General features: G+C 34.9%; 2 protein-coding genes across 3 annotated transcripts; both read left to right on the top strand.

Moving 5' to 3' along the window:
• Window positions 1-682: 682 nt before the first annotated feature.
• On the top strand, window positions 683-4,028 carry LOC110659865 (uncharacterized). Its single transcript, XM_058152449.1, has 4 exons — window positions 683-784; window positions 1,163-1,784; window positions 1,917-2,232; window positions 3,704-4,028. Exons 1-4 carry the CDS (start codon window positions 683-685, stop codon window positions 3,762-3,764), a joined length of 1,101 nt encoding a protein of 366 aa, XP_058008432.1. The 3' UTR covers window positions 3,765-4,028.
• Window positions 4,029-11,300: 7,272 nt separating this feature from the next.
• Window positions 11,301-14,625, top strand: LOC110652203 (uncharacterized). Of its 2 annotated transcripts, none has more exons than XM_058153874.1 (3): window positions 11,301-12,441; window positions 12,574-12,889; window positions 14,360-14,625. In XM_058153874.1, exons 1-3 carry the CDS (start codon window positions 11,865-11,867, stop codon window positions 14,418-14,420), a joined length of 954 nt encoding a protein of 317 aa, XP_058009857.1. In that variant the 5' UTR covers window positions 11,301-11,864; the 3' UTR covers window positions 14,421-14,625. The 2 variants fall into 2 exon arrangements, with proteins under 2 accessions (XP_058009857.1, XP_058009856.1); XM_058153873.1 differs by having other exon boundaries at window positions 11,302-11,627; window positions 11,728-12,889.
• Window positions 14,626-25,163: the final 10,538 nt, after the last annotated feature.

Consider the following 25,163-nt stretch of genomic DNA (forward strand, 5'->3'; position numbering starts at 1 on the left):
AACTTTCAAATTTTGTATAGTAAAATCTCTGACTTTCAATTACTGATTTTTCAGTTAGAAACTGATGTGAATAGTTCACGCATGACACTTAGTCAATATTTCTCTCTCCTCTCTTATATAAAGTGTAAAATTATTCTCTTTATGCATGAAAAATTATTCTGTCTATACAAAGAAAAATAATTCAATTTCTATATGGCTTGAGAGAGAAAAGAGAAATACTGACTAAGCTCTATGCTGAAAGTGTCCAGATCAACGTCCAACTGAAAAACTAATAATTGGAGGTTAGAAGAATTTTACTGTACAAAATTTGAAAGTTGATAGATTTTATGTTACATTTTTAAGTTGAGAGACTGTAATGTTACAATTAGATAAGTTCAGGGACAATTATCAAAATTTATCGCAGATTTTATCATTAATTTATTATTTAGGTATTAATTTCTTCTTATTTTAATTAAATAATTTTTATAAAATTTTTTATTTAATTAAAATTAAATATCAAGAGATTAAAAATTTTAAATTTATAAAGATTTTAAAATTAATTTAAATAATAAAATTATAATTATAATTAGTTTGTTAAATGGTGGACATTTTGATAAATTCAATTTACCTTTATATTATTATTTTTTATTAAAAGCAAAAACCTAGATTGCCTCACCGTTTTTAATAGGAAAAAAAAAAAAAAATGAAAGTTGCAGCAATCAATTTGCGTTTTCAGCTCTCTGCTTATTGTCACGGCAGCGCCCCCACTTTCTCCGTTTCTCCCTCCGTCGCCATCCTGTCACCAGTTGCTACCTGATGTCTGTCTCCTCTTCCTTGTCCCTCACCATCGGCGATGCCCGAGCGTCCGATTAATTTTTTTTTTATTATTATTTTCAGCTGCCTAATGGTCCATCGCAATACCAGATCTCCTCTCAGTACCAGAACGCCAGACGAACAGCAACCTGCGAACTGAACCCTTTTTTTATCTGGGTTTGTTGATTGGTTTTTAATTTCTGAGAAAATTTGTTGAAGATATACACTGCTGTCTGTACATTCTTTTTTGGTCATTAATTGCGTATGAATGCTGCAGGGTGAATATTGATTCAGAGAAGATTTGTTGAGGTTTCTTTCAGATCTGAGAACACCTCTCAGAAACTGAGGTTTGATAACTCAAAAACCTTAGCCGCAGAATTTTTGGTTGCTGGTGTTGTTTTCTTCAATATTTGAGTTGGAGAAGTTGATTTATATTCACGTTTTGAGGTTGGGAGAATCTTTGTATGAATCAGATGATGTAGATAGTGGCTATAGGGACGCAACAAACGATTGGTATTTGTTGAAACAAAACGATGGTAATAATGGTGTTGAGATTCAATTCTCGAGAGTTTTCGAGGATATAAATCAAGTTAACCACCCAGGTCCTGCACTTGTGGGCGCCGATTGTGCAGTTATTGGTTCTTTTATTTACGTCATCGGTGGCCGCAGTAACCTGACTGAGATATATTTGGCGCGCTGTGGTGGTGATGGGTGCAAGGAGATACGGTGTCTAGACACGAGAAATGCTAGAGATGGTTGGAAGACTTGTTTTGCTTTGCCATTCGCTTTCAGTGGAGGTAGGTCTGCCGTTGTTGACGGTCGTTGGTTGTACCTGTTTGCTGGTAACCGCCATGATGGTTTTCGCAACCCGGACCCTTGGGGTTTTGCTTTGAATGTTGTTGACAGCAACAAAGGTGAAGTCGAAGTAAGAAAGATAATCAAACCGCATTTATCTCGTTTTTATCCAATTGCTTCAGCATCTTTGTCCCCAGGTACACTCATTGCCTATATGGCGGATGAACGCATTTTGTATCAATTAGATTGCTCAAATGGCTCTTGGACTGTCTACCAGAAGGACTTACCTTATGGTTCTTATCCATTTCTCGGTTGCATCACACTTTCAGATGATGGAATTCTTTATACGTACGATACTATAAACATGCGCTTGGATTCCTATGATGTTGCAAACAGAAAAGAACTTCCTTCGGTTGATCTTCCCCGGTCCTTTTGGTTTGGTCGTGAGGAAGATGTCGAGCTCATTGTCCTTGCTAAGGACAGGTTCTGCGTTATATGGCATGATGATGGTTATGATGTCAATGAAATATGCATTTATTATACTAGATTCTCAGTTTCTTATGATCTACCTAAGACCACTGCCACTGTTGAGGATAGCAGGGCTTTTCCAATCAGAGGCGTCGAAATACTCAATATTGTAACTCTGTAAGTTGATTATTCTTCCTTCTCCTTGTTCATAGTTATTTTCCGGATTGGCATCTCTTCAATATTCATTGAGCTGAAATGTGATAAGAGTAAGGAACCTGTTCAGGGGAAATAAGCAGAAAAATGGAATAGAGAAAAAGAATATGTGGGGAAAAAGAGAGATTTTATTCAAAATGATGTCAAGAGTCCAGGTGGATACAAGTAATCTGGATCAATCAACTAGAATTCACTCTTCTCGCAACCCAGCAGTAATGATTACTGCCTCCAAGCTCAAACAAAGCTGGAAAATTACAATTCAAAATTCCCTGCCTTACCTCACTATACCTTATGCTTTTAATAGCCCTCTCAAGCACCTGGCATCACATGTCCCTCCCGAATTTGAGCTAGCCAATCATTCTTGCTCATTCCAAAAGCCTCTAGATCTTTCTTGCTTCTTCTAGAGTAAACCACCCAAGTCCTTTTAGCCCTTTCCTTTGGTTCTGGTGAACCCTCTTTTGCGCGACAAAATGGCATTTTGCTTTTTCAACCTTTTTATGAATTGGCCTATGTTTGATCCGGTATTGCCTGATTAATGTTTTGCCATGTTTCGTGGTATGGGTATGGTTCTCAATGTTTCATGGTCTGGATATGGGTACGGGATAAGTTAGGGTAGACTTAATTAACACGCAGTATGGGATCACGATACACTTAAATTTGTTATGAATTAAATGCATGAAAAATATACAATTCAAGGCAATTATTTTATAAACTTTAAATTATATGTATATGTAAATTCAAATAGTAAAAGCAAAAAATTCAGTAATTCTAATTCGTCTTGATTTAACTTTTAATTTATTGTGATAAAGCATATTCTTTTATAGAATTCGCCAATTTAAGTGTTTAGGCATGTAAAAGAATCGTGTTTGGATACAAAGAGTCAGAAATGTGATACAAGGTCAGTAGGAGTGATTTAGGTAACACTGTTTGATCACTTCCATTTGAAGTCAGCCTAGAAATTTTTAAAAATTTTCTGTTATGTTAACATTCTGTTTTTGTTTTGTATTTTCCCTTTTTTTGTAGTATATTTGCTGTTACGAAAATGAATGCTTTAATTTTATTTTGAGCTTCACTTTTATAGATTTTTAATTTAAAAAAGGAAGAAATACTTAGATTTGCTGGTGAAATTTTGGTCTTTGGTGGTCATTTGATCAAATTGTTAGATATTGTAATTACTAACTAAACAACAACTTCAATTCAATTAGTTTTTATGTTTTGAGTATAAAATTATAATAGTAAGACATGGAAGTACCCCAGTGCCAAAGTATCTCATTTCTGTGCCAAATCAGAAATGGCTAGCAAATTGGTATTATATCCTTGCCTTGGGCATGCATAGAGGGGTCAATGTTCAAATGTCCAAAATTGCTATTGAAATGGCATCAGCAACCTTGATGCCACTCTCCTTATTTATGTCCATTGTTGTGCATGTCTACAGGGATCCACATTCAGATGCAATGGCGAATGACTTGAGCTGCAACAGTGGAGTTGATAATTAGAAGTTGGTAGGGACAAACAATGATGAAACGTGTGATTGGAGGAATTTACAAGTTTTGGCAGTTCATATGAGTAATTGGAGAAACCTAGTTGAAATTTGGTTAGAATAAGAAAGTAAATCATATGATTTGCAAACTGGCAACTCTAATTTAGCTTCTGTATGAAGTGTGGTCATCTTGCAAAATAAGATATGTTTTTTCATGTTGATTTTCTGTACGGCCATATTTGAGGTTCTGTGTGGATATGGCAATGATGATTGCTTTTCAGCGTGAGTTCCCTTTTGGCTGGTTTGTTGCATTATTTTATCTTGGCTCACTCTAAATCAAAATGAACTGTGTGGACATTGGGAAGGTGAGCCTTTATACGTTAATGGAGCTATTAATTCATAGTTATTAAAGAGGCACGCCTCAGGCTCGAGGTTCACTAGGCTTAAATCCTGGAGCCTTATGCTCTTAGATGTGCACCTTTGTTCCAGACACAAGGTTCTAGAAAGGTATGTCTTTTTTATTTCCTTCTTTAGCTAGCAATTTCGTTAGCAAAAAGGACTATTACTTAAACTCAAACTAGCAAATACAATTCAAGATATATGCCAAAGAAGAAAAAGAAAAGCATCACTTTTATATGACTTTTATGGATTTTTTAAATTTTTTACTTTTTCGCCTTACCTTGCTCAGGCGCGCACTCATGCTTTGCATCGCGCGCTTAGGATTCAAGACTCCTTAGTGTGCCTTGAGCCTTTAATAACTATGTGTTAATTTAGTGGACTAATTAAAATGAAATAGTTTTATTTATAGATCAATTTTCTTTTTGGAAAGTTTGTTCTTACAACATTTTAATAATGGCGTCTTTTTGGCCTATTTGTGTATTTGGTTGATATCAGAGTGTTTAAATTAAACAAATTTTTGGCTGTGTTGTGTTTGGTTTATAATTGTTGCGTTTCAACAATATTTCGAGCACATTTGCTGCATCCCTAATTATTGACATTGTGAGAAAAGCCCACATTGGTCTTGCTTGGTTCAGCGGTCTGGGGTAGTTGATAGTATGTATTTGATAAAATTTATGAATCTAACTGTTGCTGATAGTGGATTATACTTTATTTTTTATTATCAATAGTGTAGTAGTAAAATTTACTGCACTTGTAAAGGAAAATTGAGATTTAATTCTTAGAAAATATATTATAAGGAGCAGCAATGAATTTCTTTGGATCATATGCGAATATAAAAAAAAAAAATTGCTTTTAGTTTAAATTATATTATCTTTTTATTTAAAGAGTTTTTATAATGTTTACATCAACAAGTTGTTTATAACTCAAACTCAAACTCAACTAAGCCTTTATCCCAAAAATTTGGGGTCGGCTATATGGATTCGCTTTCTCCACTCCGAACGATTTTGGGTTAAATCCTTAGAAATGTGTAATGCTTCTAGGTCATGTTGTACTACTCTCCTCCAAGTCAATTTAGGTCTACTCCTTTTTTTCTTTCTATCCTCTAACCTAATGTGCTCTACTTGTCTAACTGGAGCCTCCGTATGTCTACGCTTCACATGACCAAACCAGCTCAATCTCCCTTCTCTCAACTTATCTTCAATTGGCACCACTCCTACCTTTTCTCTAATACTCTCGTTACGGACTTTATCTAGTCTAGTATGGCCACTCATCCACCTTAACATCCTCATCTCTGCAACTCTTATCTTAGATGCATATGACTCTTTCAGTGCCCAACACTCACTACCATATAACATAGCCGGTCGTATGGCTGTATAGTAAAATTTTCTTTTCAATTTATTGGGAATCTTACGATCACATAAAACTCCCGTGGCACGTCTCCACTTCAACCATCCGGCTTTAATCCTATGACTAACATCCTCCTCACATCCCCCATCTACTTAAAGGACTAAGACTAGATATTTAAAGTGATTACTTTGGGACAGTATCACTCCATTCAAACTAACTCATTCCCTATCACCAGTTTGGCCTTCACTGAACATGCAATGCATGTATTCTGTCTTCGTTCTACTTAACTTAAAACCTTTGACTCTAGAGTACTTCTCCAAAGTGCTAGCTTTCTATTGACTCCTTCTCGTGTCTCATCTATCAAAACAATATCATCCGCAAACATCATGCACCAAGGAATACTCTCTTGTATATGTTTTGTCAGTTCATCTAAAACTAATGTAAAAAGGTAAGGGCTTATGGCTAATTCTTGGTGTAATCCAATTGAGATTGGAAAATCTCTTGTGTCCCCTCCCACTGTGCGCACAATAGTAGTTGCTCCTTCATACATATCTTTCAATACTTGTATGTACCTAATAGATACCCTCTTTTGTTCTAACACATTCCATAAGACCTCTCTTGGAACACTATCATAAGCTTTCTCCAAATCAATAAAAACCATGTGTAGATCTTTCTTCACATCTCTATATTTCTCCATCAAGCTTCTAATGAGAAAGATCGCTTCCATAGTCGAACGATCGGGCATGAAACCAAATTGATTGAGAGAGATAGAAGTATCATGACGTAGTCGATGCTCTACAACTCTCTCCCACAACTTCATAGTATTTAATTCCCCTATAGTTTGAGCAACTCTGTATGTCTCCCTTATTTTTAGAAATAGGTACTAAAATACTCTTCCTCCATTCATTAGGCATTTTCTTTGAGTTTATAATCTTATTAAATAATTTAGTTAACCATCCCACTCCCATATCTCCCAAATACTTCCACACTTCAATTGGTATTTCATCGGGTCCACAGGCTTTACCCACTTTCATTCTCTTAAGTGCTTCCTTTACTTCTAAAGATCTAATCCTTCTAGTATAATTCACATTCTTTTCTATTGTTCTATAACCTATGTTCACGCTATTACCATTTTGACTATTATTAAAGAGATCATTAAAATAATTTCTCCATCTTTCTTTAATGTCCTCATCTTTCACCAACACTTTTCCTTCTTTGTCCTTAATGCACCTAACTTGATTGAGATCTTGACATTTCCTTTCTCTCCTCCTTGCTAATCTATAAATATCTTTCTCCTCTTCTTTAGTTCCAAGTTTCTCATATAACTTTTCAAAGGCCTGTGCTCTTGCTTGACTAACTGCCTTTTTTGCCTCTTTCTTTGCTATCTTGTACTGTTCATATGCCTCATTATTATCACATTTAGGTAATTTCTTATACCATTCCCTCTTTCTCTTCACTGCCTTTTGTACTTCCTCGTTCCACCACCATCTCTCTTTTGAGGGTGGTCCATGTCCTTTAGACTCTCCAAGTATTTTTTTAGCTACTTCTCTAATCTTTGATGCCATCTGTATCCACATATCATTGGCCTTCATATCCAGCTTCCATACTTCGGACTCGAGAAGCTCATTTTTTAACTTCACTTGCTTTACTCCTTTAAACTCCCACCACTTTGTTCGAGCTACACTATTTCTTCTGACCTTACTTGAATTGTTCCGAAACTTGACATCCAAGACCACCAACCGATGTTGACTTGTTAAAGCCTCTCCTACAATGACCTTGCAATCCTTGCATAGAGCTCTATTTGTCTTCCTAGTTAAGAGAAAGTCGATTTGGCTTCTATGTTGCCCACTTTTGAAAGTCACTAAATGTGACTCTCTTTTTATAAAGTAGGTATTTGCTAGTATTAGGTCGTATGCCATAGCAAAATCCAGGATGCTTTTCCTCTCCTCATTTCGACTGTCAAAACCAAAACCTCCATGAACATTCTCATAACCTTGTCTATCACTTCCTCTACATATCCATTCAAATCTCCACGAATGAAAACATTCTCTTCATTCGGTATGCTTTGCATTAAATCATCCATATCTTCCCAAAACCTTTGTTTACTCTCACTGTCTAGTCCTATTTGTGGGGCATAAGCACTAACTATATTTATTGTTTCTCCTTCTAGTACTAGCTTTACTAGTATAATTCTATCTCCTACTCTTTTCACAGCTATTACTGCGTCTTTCAATGTCCTGTCTATGATTATGCCCACTCCGTTCTTGTTTCCCTCCTTTCCTGTAAACCACAGTTTGTACCCTGAATTACCCACTTCCTTACTTTTCTCTCCTACCCATTTAGTCTCCTGAATGCAAGCAATATTCACCCTTCTCCTTTCTAAGGTATCCACAAGCTCCATTAATTTTCCTGTAAGTGACCCAACATTCCAAGTACCAACCCTGATCCTCCTCCTATCCTGCTCCTTCCTAATTGGTCTCCTTCTATGATATCTTCTATTGTTTTCTATGTCTATCTTGTGTTCTGTTCAATTATTTATTCTACTATCTGTCCTATGGACTAACTTCTTTACCCACACCCGTCCATGATGTGAGAACTCTTGCTCACTTAACACCACACTCGGGTGCCAGCATGGCGCGTCGCTTTCGGTGAACGCCCTACACCCTTGCATATTTCTCACTACACCCGGGTTCCGATGTAGCGCGTCGTTAGTAGAGGACGCCCCAACATCAACAAGTTGTTTATACTTATAAGAAATAATGGATAAACATAAAAATATTAATAATAATTGAACTAGGTAATAAATGTTTATCATTATATGATAAAAATTATGTATATGAATAGAAAAATAATTATATTTAAAAAAATAAATTTTTAATTTTTATATATGTTTATAATAAATTAATAATTATAGGATTATTTTAATAGTAAAATAAATAATATAATATATATTCTTATTAGTCATATATAATTCTATCAAACACTTAATATATGTAAATTATTATCAGCTATTAAATATATCTAACAATTACATTAAATAGATTATTAGTGTCTGAATTATAGTGTTATTAATAATTTAGTCTTTGTATTTTTAAAGTTTTTTTTTTAGTCATTCTTTTTTGTTTCAGTTACTAGTTGGTCTTATTTATTTTATATCAACAATAGTCTGGCATTCAAAATTGGCACTTAAATCGATTAGGATATGCTTCAAGTTTTCTTAGTCTCCAATTAGACCTATGAAGCGAAATGGGTTAAGATTTTTTGAAAATGAAGCGTTTTAAATCGGTGCTTAAAACAACGGAGATATGCTTCAAGTTTTGGTTGATGAACTTGTGGACTTTTGGGATTGCAGGCTGGGTTTCTTCTGATGATAACTCCAACCATAATAATGTGCCTCGTATAGCCTCTCTGACTAAGCCGCCACTACCACTTCATCTAGTGAGTCTATCGCTCCCTCTTAGTCTGCTCCAATTCCTCGCTACCATGGCCCATTTAGCAACTTGCAAGTAGAAGAAGAAAAACCTACCACTAGAGGTCACGGGTAATTTGCCACATGATCATTTCACTTGGAAACTAGTTATTAGAGGTCATATGTACTTTTATATTACTTTGAATTTCGGATACTTTTTTATTACAAATTATAGTTGAAGTTGTTTTATATCATACACTTTAAGTCAGGTACCATGGGTGTGATTTACCTTTCTTCACGACTCTTTTAACTTAAATAAACCTAATTTTATGATTGTAGTTAATTTTACTAAAAAAAAATGTTTTTGTGCAGAGAAAATTCGCCATTAAAAATTTATATTTCGCCAAAAAAGATTTAATAAAAATAAAATCACTATTAGTTCGTCATAAATGTTACGACACAAAAGATTTCAATGGAAAAATAAGAAAATTTTTTTTTAGAGGCAAACTTATTTCCCCACTAAAAGAACATAATTTTCCCACTAAAATAACATAATTTTTTCATAATATTATAAGTAAATCCATTGATTTGAACTATTTTTGAGGATATATTAGCCGATCACAATGCAATTCTCAACATTATTACTTTTTAACTTTATAAAAATTGTTAATTATCTAAAAATCACACTATATACAAATATCAATCAATACAAAAAATTTAAAAAATTTGTCACAAATAAAATAAATAAAATATTGGAAAAAATGATATCTTTGTTAAATCATAAAGTTCATAAATTTAATAAATTACAAGGAAAAATATACACTTACATGACAATTGAAGCACTAAAAAAATCCAATATACTGTCATCTTTCATCCATATATCAGAGCTCTAAAAAATCCATCAATGTTTATCTAATTGCCTAATTATGAATTACAGTATTTCTTCCATACTCGAACAAATAACCTACAAAGTGAGAAGATGAGATAAATTAGTGAAGTAGAGAACGATCTGTTAAAGTGCAGAGAATTAACAAAAAAACAAAAAAAACAAAAAGTACATCCAAATGGTTATTAAAGGCATCTCAAGCTGTTGTCCATGGGAGCACTACTAATTGACATCAATTAACAGTGAATAAGCATATCTCAAGACTTGTTAACCTCACATTATGCTAAATTTATACATAATGGCCTCATATTGCATTCCTTATAAAATCAATATAAATCATATAAACAAGAATCATATATTAAAATTATGTATTCACAATTAAAAAAAGTGAAGCATGGACATAAATCATGCCTCAAAACACAAAATATCAAATTCTATATTAGCTAGAAATGAATCTCATCAATTTCATCAATTTAAAAGGGAAAAAAAATATAGGAACTCTAAAGAAAATTATGTGGACAAACATGAAGATGTCAAGTTAAACCAAGAAGGAAACAAAGGATTTACCAATAGCAAAGCAATAGGTACCCACCACATTCGTTGGATCGCCACTTTCAACTTCTTACTCTCCTTTTGAATTTTGATCCAAGCTTTATAAATCTAATAAATAGAAGATGCATATTTGCATAAAAATAACTTTTCATTGCTAAAACTATTAGCAATGATATTATTATTGCTAAAGATAATTTATGGCAGATTTTTAGGATAAATTTCAATAACTGTCCCTGAACATATATAATTGTAATACTACAGTTCTTCAACTTTAAAATATAACATAAAACTCCATAAACTTTCAAATTTTGCATAGTAAAATCTCTGACTTTCGATTACTGATTTTTCAGTTAGAAACTGATATTAATAGCTCCCGTATAATATTTAGTCAATATTTCTCTATCATCTCTTATGTAAAGTGTAAAATTATTCTCTTTATGCATGAAAAATTATTCTGTCTATAGAAAGAAAAATAATTCAATTTATATATTGCTTGAGAGAGAAAAGAAAAATACTGACTAAGTTTTATGCTGAAAGTGTCCAGATCAGCGTCCAACTGAAAAACTGGTAATTTGAGGTTAGAAGAATTTTACTATGTAAAATTTAAAAGTTGATATATTTTATTTTACATTTTTAAGTTGAGAGACTGTAATGTTACAATTAGAGAAGTTCAGAGACAGTTATCAAAATTTATCCCAGATTTTTATCATTAATTTATTATAGAATATATAAATAATACTTTTTATTTTTACTTATTAATTTCTTCTTATTTTAATTAAATAATTTTTATAAAATTTTATATTTAATTAAAATTAAATATCAAGAGATTAAAAATTTTAAATTTATAAAGATTTTAAAATTAATTTAAATAATAAAATTGTAATTATAATTAGTTTGTAAAATGGTGGACATTTTAATAAATTCAATTTATCTTTATATTATTATTTTTTATTAAAAGCAAAAACCTAGATTGCCTCACCGTTTTTAATAGGAAATAAAAAATGAAGGTTGCAGCAATCAATTTGCGTTTTCAGCTCTCTGCTTATTGTCACGGCAGCGCCCCCACTTTCTCCGTTTCTCCCTCCGTCGCCATCCTGTCACCAGTTGCTACCCGATGTCCGTCTCCTCTTCCTTGTCCCTCACCATCGGCGATGCCCGAGCGTCCGATTAAATTTTTTTTTTGTTATTTTCGGCTGCCTAATGGTCCATCGCAATACCAGATCTCCTCTCATTACCAGATCGCCAGACGAAGAGCAACCCGCGCACTGAACCCTTTTTTTATCTGGGTTTGTTGATTGGTTTTTAATTTCTGAGAAAATTTGTTGAAGATATACACTGCTGTCTGTACATTCTTTTTTGGTCATTAATTGGGTATGAATGCTGCAGGGTGAAATTGATTCCGAGAAGATTTGTTGAGGTTTCTTTCAGATCTGAGAACACCTCTCAGAAACTGAGGTTTGATAACTCAAAAACCTTAGCAGCAGAATTTTTGGTTGCTGGTGTTGTTTTCTTCAATATTTGAGATGGAGAAGTTGATTTATATTCACGTTTTGAGGTTGGGAGAATCTTTGTATGAATCAGATGATGTAGATAGTGGCTATAGGGACGCAACAAACGATTGGTATTTGTTGAAACAAACCGATGGTAATAATGGTGTTGAGATTCAATTCTCGAGAGTTTTCGAGGATATAAATCAAGTTAACCACCCAGGTCCTGCACTTGTGGGCGCCGATTGTGCAGTTATTGGTTCTTTTATTTACGTCATCGGTGGCCGCAGTAACGTGACTGAGATGTATTCGGTGCGCTGTGGTGGTGATGGGTGCAAGGAGATACGGTGTCTAGATACGAGAAATGCTAGAGATGGTTGGAAGACTTGTTTTGCTTTGCCATTCACTTTCAGTGGAGGTAGGTCTGCTGTTGTTGACGGTCGTTGGTTGTACCTGTTTGCTGGTAACCGCCATGATGGTTTTCGCAACCCGGACCCTTGGGGTTTTGCTTTGAATGTTGTTGACAGCAACAAAGGTGAAGTCGAAGTAAGAAAGATAATCAAGCCGCATTTATCTCGTTTTTATCCAATTGCTTCAGCATCTTTGTCCCCAGGTACACTCATTGCCTATATGGCGGATGAACGCATTTTGTATCAATTAGATTGCTCAAATGGCTCTTGGACTGTCTACCAGAAGGACTTGCCTTATGGTTCTTATCCATTTCTCGGTTGCATCACACTTTCAGATGATGGAATTCTTTATACGTACGATACTATACACATGCGCTTGGATTCCTATGACGTTGCAAACAGAAAAGAACTTCCTTCGGTTGATCTTCCCCGGTCCTTTTGGTTTGGTCGTGAGGAAGATGTCGAGCTCATTGTCCTTGCTAAGGACAGGTTCTGCGTTATATGGCATGATGATGGTTATGATGTCAATGAAATTTGCATTTATTATACTAGATTCTCAGTTTCTTATGATCTACCTAAGCCCACTGCCACTGTTGAGGATAGCAGGGCTTTTCCAATCAGAGGCGTCGAAATACTCAATATTGTAACTCTGTAAGTTGATTATTCTTCCTTCTCCGCGTTCATAGTTATTTTCCGGATTGGCATCTCTTCAATATTCATTGAGCTGAAATGTGATAAGAGTGAGAAACCTGTTCAGGGGAAATAAGCAGAAAAATGGAATAGAGAAAAAGAATATGTGGGGAAAAAGAGGGAGATTTTATTCAAAATGATGTCAAGAGTCCAGGTGGATACAAGTAATCTGGATCAATCAACTAGAATTCACTCTTCTCGCACCCCAGCAGTAATGATTACTGCCTCCAAGCTCAAACAAAGCTGGAAAATTACAATTCAAAATTCCCTGCCTTACCTCACTATACCTTATGCTTTTAATAGCCCTCTCAAGCACATGGCATCACATGTCCCTCCCGAATTTGAGCTAACCAATCATTCTTGCTCATTCCAGAAGCCTCTAGATCTTTCTTGCTTGTTCTAGAGTAAACCACCCAAGTCCTTTTAGCCCTTTCCTTTGGTTCTGGTGAACCCTCTTTTGCGCGACAAAATGGCATTTTGCTTTTTCAACCTTTTTATGAATTGGCCTATGTTTGATCCGGTATTGCCTGATTAATGGTTTGCCATGTTTCGTGGTATGGGTATGGTTCTCAATGTTTCATGGTCTGGATATGGGTACGGGATAAGTTAGGGTAGACTTAATTAACACGCAGTATGGGATCACGATACACTTAAATTTGTTATGAATTATATGCATGAAAAATATACAATTCAAGGCAATTATTTTATAAACTTTAAATTATATGTATATGTAAATTCAAATAGTAAAAGCAAAAAATTCAGTAATTCTAATTCGTCTTGATTTAACTTTTAATTTATTGTGATAAAGCATATTCTTTTATAGAATTCGCCAATTTAAGTGTTTAGGCATGTAAAAGAATCGTGTTTGGATACAAAGAGTCAGAAATGTGATACAAGGTCAGTAGGAGTGATTTAGGTAACACTGTTTGAGCACTTCCATTTGAAGTCAGCCTAGAAATTTTTAAAAATTTTCTGTTATGTTAACATTCTTTTTTTTGTTTTGTATTTTCCCATTTTTTGTAGTATATTTGCTGTTACAAAAATGAATGCTTTAATTTTATTTTGAGCTTCACTTTTATGGATTTTTAATTTCAAAAAGAAATACTTAGATTTGCTGGTGAAATTTTGGTCTTTGGTGGTCATTTGATCAAATTGTTAGATATTGTAATTACTAACTAAACAACAACTTTAATTCAATTAGTTTTTATGTTTTTAGTATAAAATTATAATAGTAAGACATGGAAGTACCCCAGTGCCAAAGTATCTCATTTCTGTGCGAAATCAGAAATGGCTAGCAAATTGGTATTATATCCTTGCCTTGGGCATGCATAGAGGGGTCAATGTTCAAATGTCCAAAATTGCTATTGAAATGGCATCAGCAACCTTGGTGCCATTCTCCTTATTTATGTCCATTGTTGTGCATGTCTACAGGGATCCACATTCAGATGCAATGGCGAATGACTTGAGCTGCAACAGTGGAGTTGATAATTAGAAGTTTGTGGGGACAAACAATGATGAAACGTGTGATTGGAGGAATTTACAAGTTTTGGCAGTTCATATGAGTAATTGGAGGAACCTAGTTGAAATTTGGTTAGAATAAGAAAGTAAATCATATGATTTGCAAACTGGCAACTCTAATTTAGCTTCTGTATGAAGTGTGGTCATCTTGCAAAATAAGATATGTTTTTTCATGTTGATTTTCTGTACGGCCATATTTGAGGTTGTGTGGATATGGCAAAGATGATTGCTTTTCAGCGTGAGTTCCCTTTTGGCTGGTTTGTTGCATTATTTTATCTTGGCTCACTCTAAATCAAAATGAACTGTGTGGACTTTGGGAAGGTGAGCCTTTATACGTTAATGGAGCTATTAATTCATAGTTATTAAAGAGGCACGCCTCAGGCTCGAGGTTCACTAGGCTTAAATCCTGGAGCCTTATGCTCTTAGGTGTGCACCTTTGTTCCAGACACAAGGTTCTAGAAAGGTATGTCTTTTTTATTTCCTTCTTTAGCTAGCAATTTCATTAGCAAAAAGGACTATCACTTAAACTCAAACTAGCAAATACAATTCAAGATATATGCCAAAGAAGAAGAAGAAAAGCATCACTTTTATTTGACTTTTATGGATTTTTTAAATTTTTTACTTTTTCGCCTTACCTTGCTTAGGCGCGCTCATGCTTTGCATCGCGCGCTTAGGATTCAAGACTCCTTAGTGTGCCTTGAGCCTTTAATAACTGTGTGTTAATTTAGTGGACTAATTAAAATGAAATAGTTTTATTTATAGATCAATTTTCTTTTTGGAAAGTTTGTTCTTACAACATTTTAATAATGGCGTCTTTTTGGCCTATTTGTGTATTTGGTTGATATCAGAGTGTTTAAATTAAACAAATTTTTGGCTGTGTTGTGTTTGGTTTATAATTGTTGCGTTTCAACAATATTTCGAGCACATTTGCTGCATCCCTAATTATTGACATTGTGAGAAAAGCCCACATTGGTCTTGCTTGGTTCAGCGGTCTGGGGTAGTTGATAGTATGTATTTGATAAAATTTATGAATCTAACTGTTGCTGATAGTGGATTATACTTTATTTTTTATTATCAATAGTGTAGTAGTAAAATTTACTGCACTTGTAAAGGAAAATTGAGATTTAATTCTTAGAAAATATATTATCGAAAGGAGCAGCAATGAATTTCTTTGGATCATATGCGAATATAAAAAAAAAAAAAATTATTTTTAGTTTAAATTATATTATCTTTTTATTTAAAGAGTTTTTATAATGTTTACATCAACAAGTTGTTTATAACTCAAACTCAACTAAGCCTTTATCCCAAAAATTTGGGGTCGGTTATATGGATTCGCTTTTCCCACTCTGAACGATTTTGGGTTAAATCCTCAGAAATGTGTAATGCTTCTAGGTCATGTTGTACTACTCTCCTCCAACTCAATTAAGGTCTACCCATTTTTTTCTTTCTATCCTCTAACCTAATGTGCTCTACTTGTCTAATTGGAGTCTTCGTATGTCTACGCTTCACATGACCAAACCAGCTCAATCTCCCTTCTCTCAACTTATCTTTAATTGGCACGACTCCTACCTTTTCTCTAATACTCTCGTTACAGACTTTATCTAGTCTAGTATGGTCACTCATCCACCTTAACATCCTCATTTCTGCAACTCTTATCTTAGATGCATATGACTCTTTCAGTGCCCAACACTCACTACCATATAACATAGCCGGTCGTATGGTCAGACAAAGAAAATTTTCCTTTCAATTTATTGGGAATCTTACGATCACATAAAACTCCCGTGGCACGTCTCCACTTCAACCATTCGGCTTTAATCTATGACTAACATCCTCCTCACATCCCCCATCTACTTGAAGGACTGAGCCTAAATATTTAAAGTGATTACTTTGGGACAGTATCACTCCATTCAAACTAACTCCTTCCCTATCATCAGTTTGGCCTTCACTGAACATGCAATGCATGTATTCTGTCTTCGTTCTACTTAACTTAAAACCCTTTGACTCTAGAGTACTTCTCCAAAGTTCTAGCTTTCTATTGACTCCTTCTCGTGTCTCATCTATCAGAATAATATCATCCGCAAACATCATGCACCAATGAATACTCTCTTGTATATGTTTTGTCAGTTCATCTAAAACTAATGTAAAAAGGTAAAGGCTTATGGCTGATCCTTGGTGTAATCCAATTGAGATCGGAAAATCTCTTGTGTCCCCTCCCACTGTGCGCACAATAGTAGTTGCTCCTTCATACATATCTTTCAATACTTGTATGTACCTAATAGATACCCTCTTTTGTTCTAACACATTCCATAAGACCTCTATTGGAACACTATCATAAGCTTTCTCCAAATCAATAAAAACCATGTGTAGATCTTTCTTCACATCTCTATATTTCTCCATCAAGCTTCTAATGAGAAAGATCGCTTCCATAGTCGAACGACCGGGCATGAAACCAAATTGATTGAGAGAGATAGAAGTATCATGACGCAGTCGATGCTCCACAACTCTCTCCCACAACTTCATAGTATGGCTCATGAGTTTAATTCCCCTATAGTTTGAGCAACTCTGTATGTCTCCCTTATTTTTAAAAATAGGTACTAAAATACTCTTTCTCCATTCATCAGGCATTTTCTTTGAGTTTAGAATCTTATTAAATAATTTAGTTAACCATCCCACTCCCATATCTCCCAAATACTTCCACACTTCAATTGGTATTTCATCGGGTCCATAGGCTTTACCCACTTTCATTCTCTTAAGTGCTTCCTTTACTTCTAAAGATCTAATCCTTCTAGTATAATTCACATTTTTTTCTATTGTTCTATAACCTATATTCACGCTATTACCATTTTGACTATTATTAAAGAGATCATTAAAATAATTTCTCCATCTTTCTTTAATGTCCTCATCTTTCACCAACACTTTTCCTTCTTTGTCCTTAATGCACCTAACTTGATTGAGATCTTGACATTTCCTTTCTCTCCTCCTTGCTAATCTATAAATATCTTTCTCCCATTTTTTAGTTCCAAGTTTCTCATATAACTTTTCAAAGGCCTGTGCTCTTGCTTGATTAACTGCCTTTTTTGCCTCTTTCTTTGCTATCTTGTACTGTTCATATGCCTCATTATTATCATATTTAGGTAATTTCTTATACCATTCCCTTTTTCTCTTCACTGCCTTTTGTACTTCCTCATTCCACCACCATCTCTCTTTTGAGGGTGGTCCATGTCCTTTAGACTCTCCAAGTACTTTTCTAGCTACTTCTCTAATCTTTGATGCCATCTGTATCCACATATCATTGGCTTCCATATCCAGCTTCCATACTTCAGACTCGAGAAGCTCATTTTTGAACTTCACTTGCTTTACTCCTTTGAACTCCCACCACTTTGTTCGAGCTACACTATTTCTTCTGACCTTACTTGAATTGTTCCGAAACTTGACATCCAAGACCACCAACCGATGTTGACTTGTTAAAGCCTCTCCTGGAATGACCTTGCAATCCTTGCATAGAGCTCTATTTGTCTTCCTAGTTAAGAGAAAGTCGATTTGGCTTCTATGTTGCCCACTTTTGAAAGTCACTAAATGTGACTCTCTTTTTATAAAGTAGGTATTTGCTAGTATTAGGTCGTATGCCATAGCAAAATCCAGGATGCTTTTCCCCTCCTCATTTCGACTGCCAAAACCAAAACCTCCATGAACATTCTCATAACCTTGTCTATCACTTCCTACATGTCCATTCAAATCTCCACCAATGAAAACATTCTCTTCATTCGGTATGCTTTGCATTAAATCATCCATATCTTCCCAAAACCTTTGTTTACTCTCACTGTCTAGTCCTATTTGTGGGGCATAAGCACTAACTATATTTATTGTTTCTCCTTCTAGTACTAGCTTTACTAGTATAATTCTATCTCCTACTCTTTTCACAGCTATTACTGCGTCTTTCAATGTCCTGTCTATGATTATACCCACTCCGTTCTTGTTTCCCTCCTTTCCTGTAAACCACAGTTTGTACCCTGAATTACCCACTTCCTTACTTTTCTCTCCTACCCATTTAGTCTCCTGAATGCAAGCAATATTCACCATTCTCCTTTCCAAGGTATCCACAAGCTCCATTAATTTTCCTGTAAGTGATCCAACATTCCAAGTACCAACCCTGATCCTCCTCCTATCCTGCTCCTTCCTAATTAGTCTCCTTCTATGATATCTTCTATTGTTTTCTATGTCTATCTTGTGTTCTGTTCCACTATTTATTCTAGTATCTGTCCTATGGACTAACTTCTTTACCCACACCCGTCCATGATGTGGAAATCCTTGCTCACTTAACACCACACCCAGGCGCTAGCATGGCGCGTCGCTTTCGGTGAACGCCCTACACCCTTGCATATTTCTCACTACACCCGGGCTCCGATGTAGCCCGTCGTTAGTAGAGGACGCCCCAACATCAACAAGTTGTTTATACTTATAAGAAATAATGGATAAACATAAAAATATTAATAATAATTGAACTAGGTAATAAATGTTTATCATTATATGATAAAAATTATGTATATGAATAGAAAAATAATTATATTTAAAAAAATAAATTTTTAATTTTTATGTATGTTTATAATAAATTAATAATTATAGGATTATTTTAATAGTAAAATAAATAATATAATATATATTCTTATTAGTTATATATAATTCTATCAAACACTTAATATATGTAAATTATTATCAGCTATTAAATATATCTAACAATTACATTAAATAGATTATTAGTGTCTGAATTATAGTGTTATTAATAATTTAGTCTTTGTATTTTTAAAGTTTTTTTTTAGTCATTCTTTTTTGTTTCATTTACTAGTTGGTCTTATTTATTTTATATCAACAATAGTCTGGCATTCAAAATTGGCACTTAAATCGATTAGGATATGCTTCAAGTTTTCTTAGTCTCCAATTAGACCTATGAAGCGAAATGGGTTAAGATTTTTTGAAATTGAAGCGTTTTAAATCGGTGCTTAAAACAATGGAGATATGCTTCAAGTTTTGGTTGATGAATTTGTGGACTTTTGGGATTGCAGGCTGGGTTTCTTCTGATGATAACTCCAACCATAATAATGTGCCTCGTATAGCCTCTCTGACTAAGCCGCCACCACCACTTCCTTGAAGGAACGGAAGCGTGAAAAATACAAGATTATACCATTGAATTCAAAAATTTTCACCTAGGGTCACATGCACCATGCAAGATTTATTTTTATCTATTTGATTTCAATGATAAACAACATATTAAAACTCTTTTAATATGTTTTTGGATCTGTATTTGCCATTTAAGATTTTAAAATTAATCAGATTAATTTTAGAACCCTAGAATAAATCAAGAACGATTACACTCACCTCTTGATGTCTTTGCAGTGTCTGCGCTTTGAGATTCGTCTTGAGACACGGATGTTGTCCTCTAGCTTGTCCACACCAAGAACACCTATGGCAGCCCTTGAACAGCTTCTAAAGCCTTTTCTATTAATTAGAAATTCAAGTTACGCTTTTAAGAGATTAGAGATGTAAACAGGACACTAGAAACAATTTCTAGTGTTCTTAATTCAAGAGATTGATGGCTAATCTCTTTGAATTGATGAGAGATGAAGAGAAATAGTGGAGAGGCTCAAAGTGGCGTGACAATTGAGAGGAGAGGCTGCTGGTTATGTTTTCTTTCATAACCAAACTTAAATAGCTAGGTTAACACATTAAACCCTAGCCACATATCACCTTTTGATTAGCTCTAGGTTTAAGTGACCCAATCACATTGTGCCAAGTGTCAAACCTATATTTAATCTTGATTTTAATCATCTTACATGATTAAAAATATTTGGCAAGCTTATGTGTTATGCCATGTGTCACCATCTCATGGTGCCACGTGTCACAATCGTGAAATGACCAAAATGCCCTCGTGTCTTAATTTTGAGTTCTTAACCCAAAATAATTATTTTCTTCTTCTAATTAATTTATATCAAATATAAATTAATTAATTAATCTCTATTAATTAATTTCTCATCAATTAAATTCATATTTAAACACTTTAAATATAAATTTAATTTATACTACACATACAATAATCTAGATTTGGTTTCAAGTCATGCTAGTGACTTTGCAATTTAATTGCAAACCAAATCTATTTAATTAATCAATTAAACTCTTTAATTAATTAATTAAATCATATTTAAATAGGTGATAACTTGTGTATGTGTGTGACTTACTAGGCTCATCACTAATTGGCAATGAGACATGATATCAACTCTTAATATCATCAGAACTCTTTCTTACCATAAATGATTTCTCTAAATCATTTTATGAACCTCATAGACCATGGTTAATACCTAGCATAGCATGCCATGGCCACCCAATTAGTAATAAGATTTACCTTAAATGAACCTATAATCATATGTTACCATGCACTAGAATCTCTCTGTTACAAAATCCCAACTCAAGCCGAGTCATGGTTTATGTCAAACTCCATTTGCTATGAATATTATGTTCTCTTTTAATTCCAGTTCTTGATTAAAAGATTTTTCTCATCGAAAACTCTTTTACGAATAAATCTATCTGTCTGGCCAGAACTTGAAACATCAAGAACAATTAAATGAACATAGGATTTTATCTCTATTTACTTAGAGGAACAGATTCCTTCTTGATCAACACCTACCTCCATATATAACTAGCGGAGCCAACACATGCCCATATACCCATACATAGTACAAGTATGAAAGCAAGATCAAACTCAAACTACCTATATACAAGATAAGCGTGCTATCTCAGTCTAAATATTATATGCATCGATATGATTTATGACAAAACATTGACAAGAGTAAACTCCATGTGCTTGTCATAAGTGTCACCGGTTCTGCCTACTTATCATTTATAAGTGCCTATCATGTTTGTTATATGGCATGAGACTCACCATTCCATCTTATTTATATCTCATATAAATAACTTGGGAACAAACATGAATACAATCTTTCTGGATAAGTCATGTCCTTATTATGAAGTATCCTCGATTGTGAACCTATTTATGATACTTTGTGTTAGAAATATTGTCACTCATATTCTTAACAACTTAAGAATAATATTTCTAACAAAATATCAATGGACCTTTTCTATTACACATAAATATATTATGTAAACGGAAAAGTGGAAATGCCTTTTATTATTAAAAATATGTACAAGATACATACTAAATGATATGCTCTAGGGCATACTACTAACAATCTCCCACTAGCACTAGAGCCATTCATTACAATATCTTAGACCTATCTTCTCAAGATGTCGGTCTAACTGAGTCTGTGACATAGGCTTAGTGAATGGATCACCGGATTTTCACCGATGCTATTTTCTGCATGGCTACATCGCCGCCCAACTATTTCTCACGATAATGTGGTAGCGCCTTTCTATGTGTTTGGATTTCGTGAGACCTTGGTTCCTTAGCTCAGTATGATCGCTCCATTATTGTCACGATGTAATGGAACCGCCGACTCAATGGAAGGAACTACTGTAAGTTCCATCACGAACTTCTTTATCCAAGCGACTTCTTTTGCAAAGATCGATGCAAAGAATATACTCACCTCGATGAGTGGAATCTGCAATCGTGCTCGCTTTGGAACTCTTCCAACCGATCGCACCTCCATTACAAATGAACATATATCCAGAGGTAGACTTTCTATCATCGATATCCGATTGGAAATCGAATCGGATAACCATCCAATTGCAAGTCTCCACCTCCATAAATCAAGAATAAATCCTTAGTTCTTCTTAAGTACTTAAGAATATTCTTGTGACTATCCATGTTCCAAACTGATTGGATTGATACCGCTAGACAAACTAACAAAGATATGCGATATCCGGCCTAGTACACAACATTGCATACATTAAACTTCCAATAGCCAAGCATATGGAATCTGGCCATCTTATCTCTTTCTTGGTGTCTTTGGAGACATCTCTTTAGAAAGGTGGATACCATGTCTCACTGGTAACAATCCTCTCTTGGAATCAAGCATGTTAAACCTCTTTAACACCTTTTCCAAGTATAGACTTTGGGATAAACCAATTATTCTTTCGCTCTATCTCTATAGATGCGAATCCCAAGAATATAGGTTGCCTCCCTAAGTCTTTCATGGAGAATGTATTTGACAACCATACCTTTATAGTCGTCAACATACCGTATCATTACCCATCAACAAGATGTCATTCATATATAAGACAAGGAAAGTGATAGCACTGTCACTAACCTTCTTATATACACATGGCTCATCCTCATTTTTGATAAAACCAAAAGATTTAATGGCTTCATCAAAGCGGATGTTCCAACTCCTCAAGCTTGTTTCAACCCATAAATGGATCGCTTTAGCTTGCATACCTTGGAACCATCTTGGGATTCAAATCCCTTAGGTTGTTCCATGAAAATGTTTTCTTCAATGTATCCATTGAGAAAAGCCGCATTTGACATCCATCCGCCAAATCTCATAATCATAGTATGCACTATTGCTAATAAAATCCTAATTGATTTAAGCATGGCAACAAAGCAGAAAGTCTCCTCATAGTCTATTCCTTGCCTTTGGCGAAACCCTTCGCTACTAGCCTTGCCTTATAGGTCTCTACCTTTCCATCGTAACCAATTTTCTTCTTGAAAACCCATTTGTTCCCTATAGGTACAATACCTTTAGGTGGGTCAACAAGATCCCAAACTTGATTCTTATACATGGAATCAATCTCGATTTCATAGCATCAATCCATTTTGAAGAGTCTATATCCGATATAGCTTCTTCATAGGTAAGTGGATCATCTCCATGATCTACTTCTTCATGAGTAGACAACTCTTGTTCTTCTTCATGAAGAAAACCATATCTCACCGTGGGTGAGATACCTGGTTGTTCTACGAGGAACAGTGTAGATGTTTCATCAATGGGTATAGGTTGACTAGATGGATCTATATCCATCCGATGCTGGTTGGTCGAATTCTCCAATTCTAACTCTATTTGCCTTCCTTTGCCTCCTTCTTGAACAAACCGTTGTTCAAGAAATGTGGCATCTCTACTTATCACAACCTTTGTGAAGTAGGCAAATAAAAATAATATCCAAAACTATCTTTTGGATATCCAACAAATCGACCTTTTACGATCCGGTCTCCAATTTATCGGTGTTCACTTTTTGATATAAGTGGACAACCCCAAATCTTAACATGCTTAAGACTTGGTTTTCTTCCATGCCATATCTCATAAGGTGTGGAAGAAAGCGATTTTGATGGAATCCTATTCGGAATATATAAAGTGATTCTAATGCAAATCCCCAAAAGGAGATTGGCATATCAAGATAGCTCATCATACTACGTACCATATCCAATAGGGTACGATTTCTCCTTCAGATACACCATTCACCGTATGCTCGTTCTGGAGGAGTCAACTGAGAAACAATGCCATGCTCTCTCAAGTATTCATCATATTCAGTACTCAAATATTCACCTCCACGATCTGATCGAAGAGCTTTAATATTTTTTCCTGTTTGATTTTCTACTTCAGATTTAAATTCTTTGAACTTTTCAAAGGATTCATGTTTGTATTTCATCAAATACAAATACCCAAACCTTGATTTATCATCAGTAAAGGTAATAAAATAATGAAAACCCCTTCTAGCCATTTCTTTAAACGGACCACATACATCACTATGTATTAGTTTCAAAATATTTTCAGCTCTTAGCCCTTGTCCAACAAAGGGTAATCTAGTCATTTTTGCCTTGAAGGCAAGATTCACAAGTTGGAGTAGGCTCAGAGCCCAATGAGGATAAAATCCCCATTTTCTCCAATTTTGTAATCCTATCTTCTGCAACATGACATAACCTTAAGTGCCAAATATATTTTGAACTTGAGTTGGTTTTCACCATGGCATTGCATTCATTTCGATTGCTTTACTCTGGCCAGTGGAAACACTTTTTTACTGGCAATGGAAACACTTTCCTGTTGGCAGTGGAAACACTTTCCTTTGCCTCCATCAGCTTTAGTCTTCCTTTTCGTTTAGCTATTTTCTTGAAGGACCAGAATCGAGGTTTCTTTTTCCTATTGCCCTTCTTCTTGTTGGACTTTCCAGTGAAGAAGATGCAACCAAAGCTACCTCTTTTCCTTTATTGCACGGCATATTCTTTTGGGCAATAACCAAAGATGTTGAGTAAACCAGCTAAGGTGCATTCCTATCTAGTCATATGGAAATTTGTCACAAAATTCCCAAAAGACTCAGGAAGGGACTGAAGGATCAAATCCGTTAGTAGTTGGAAATCCATGTGGAAGTCAAGATGTTCCAACTGCTCAATCAGCCGAATCATCTTGTAGACATGATCTCCAACATTCTGTCCCTCAGACATCCTCATGCGGAATAGCTGCCTAGATATCTCATACCTAGCATTTCTGCTGTGCTCACTATACAACTCTTGTAGGTGAAGGAGGATCTCTCTTGCACTCTGTATGTTTCCATGCTGCTTCTGTAACTCATTACTCATGGAAGCAAGCATGTAACACTTAGCTCTCATATTATGCTCCTTCCACTTGTCCAAAGTTTCATGTTCCTCTTGTGTGGCCTCTGGAGGTAAGGGACCAGGAACATTTGAATCTAGAACATATCCTATATGTTCAAGGTTCAGACAAGTTTCAAATTTCTTAGCTAATCTGATTAGGTCATGTCAACCTATTGTGATCAAGTATGC

The sequence above is a fragment of the Hevea brasiliensis genome, chromosome 9 (assembly GCF_030052815.1).
Source record: "Hevea brasiliensis isolate MT/VB/25A 57/8 chromosome 9, ASM3005281v1, whole genome shotgun sequence".
NCBI classification, from domain to species: Eukaryota; Viridiplantae; Streptophyta; class Magnoliopsida; order Malpighiales; family Euphorbiaceae; genus Hevea; species Hevea brasiliensis.

Coding starts and splice junctions, on each gene's coding strand:
- LOC110652203 (XM_058153873.1), top strand. CDS start 11,865: ATGGAGAAGTTGATTTATATTCACGTTTTGAGGTTGGGAGAATCTTTG. Junction 12,890..14,359: donor ATACTCAATATTGTAACTCT/GTAAGTTGATTA, acceptor GCATGTCTACAG/GGATCCACATTCAGATGCAA.
- LOC110659865 (XM_058152449.1), top strand. CDS start 683: ATGAAAGTTGCAGCAATCAATTTGCGTTTTCAGCTCTCTGCTTATTGT. Junction 785..1,162: donor CCGTCGCCATCCTGTCACCA/GTTGCTACCTGA, acceptor CAAAAACCTTAG/CCGCAGAATTTTTGGTTGCT. Junction 2,233..3,703: donor ATACTCAATATTGTAACTCT/GTAAGTTGATTA, acceptor GCATGTCTACAG/GGATCCACATTCAGATGCAA.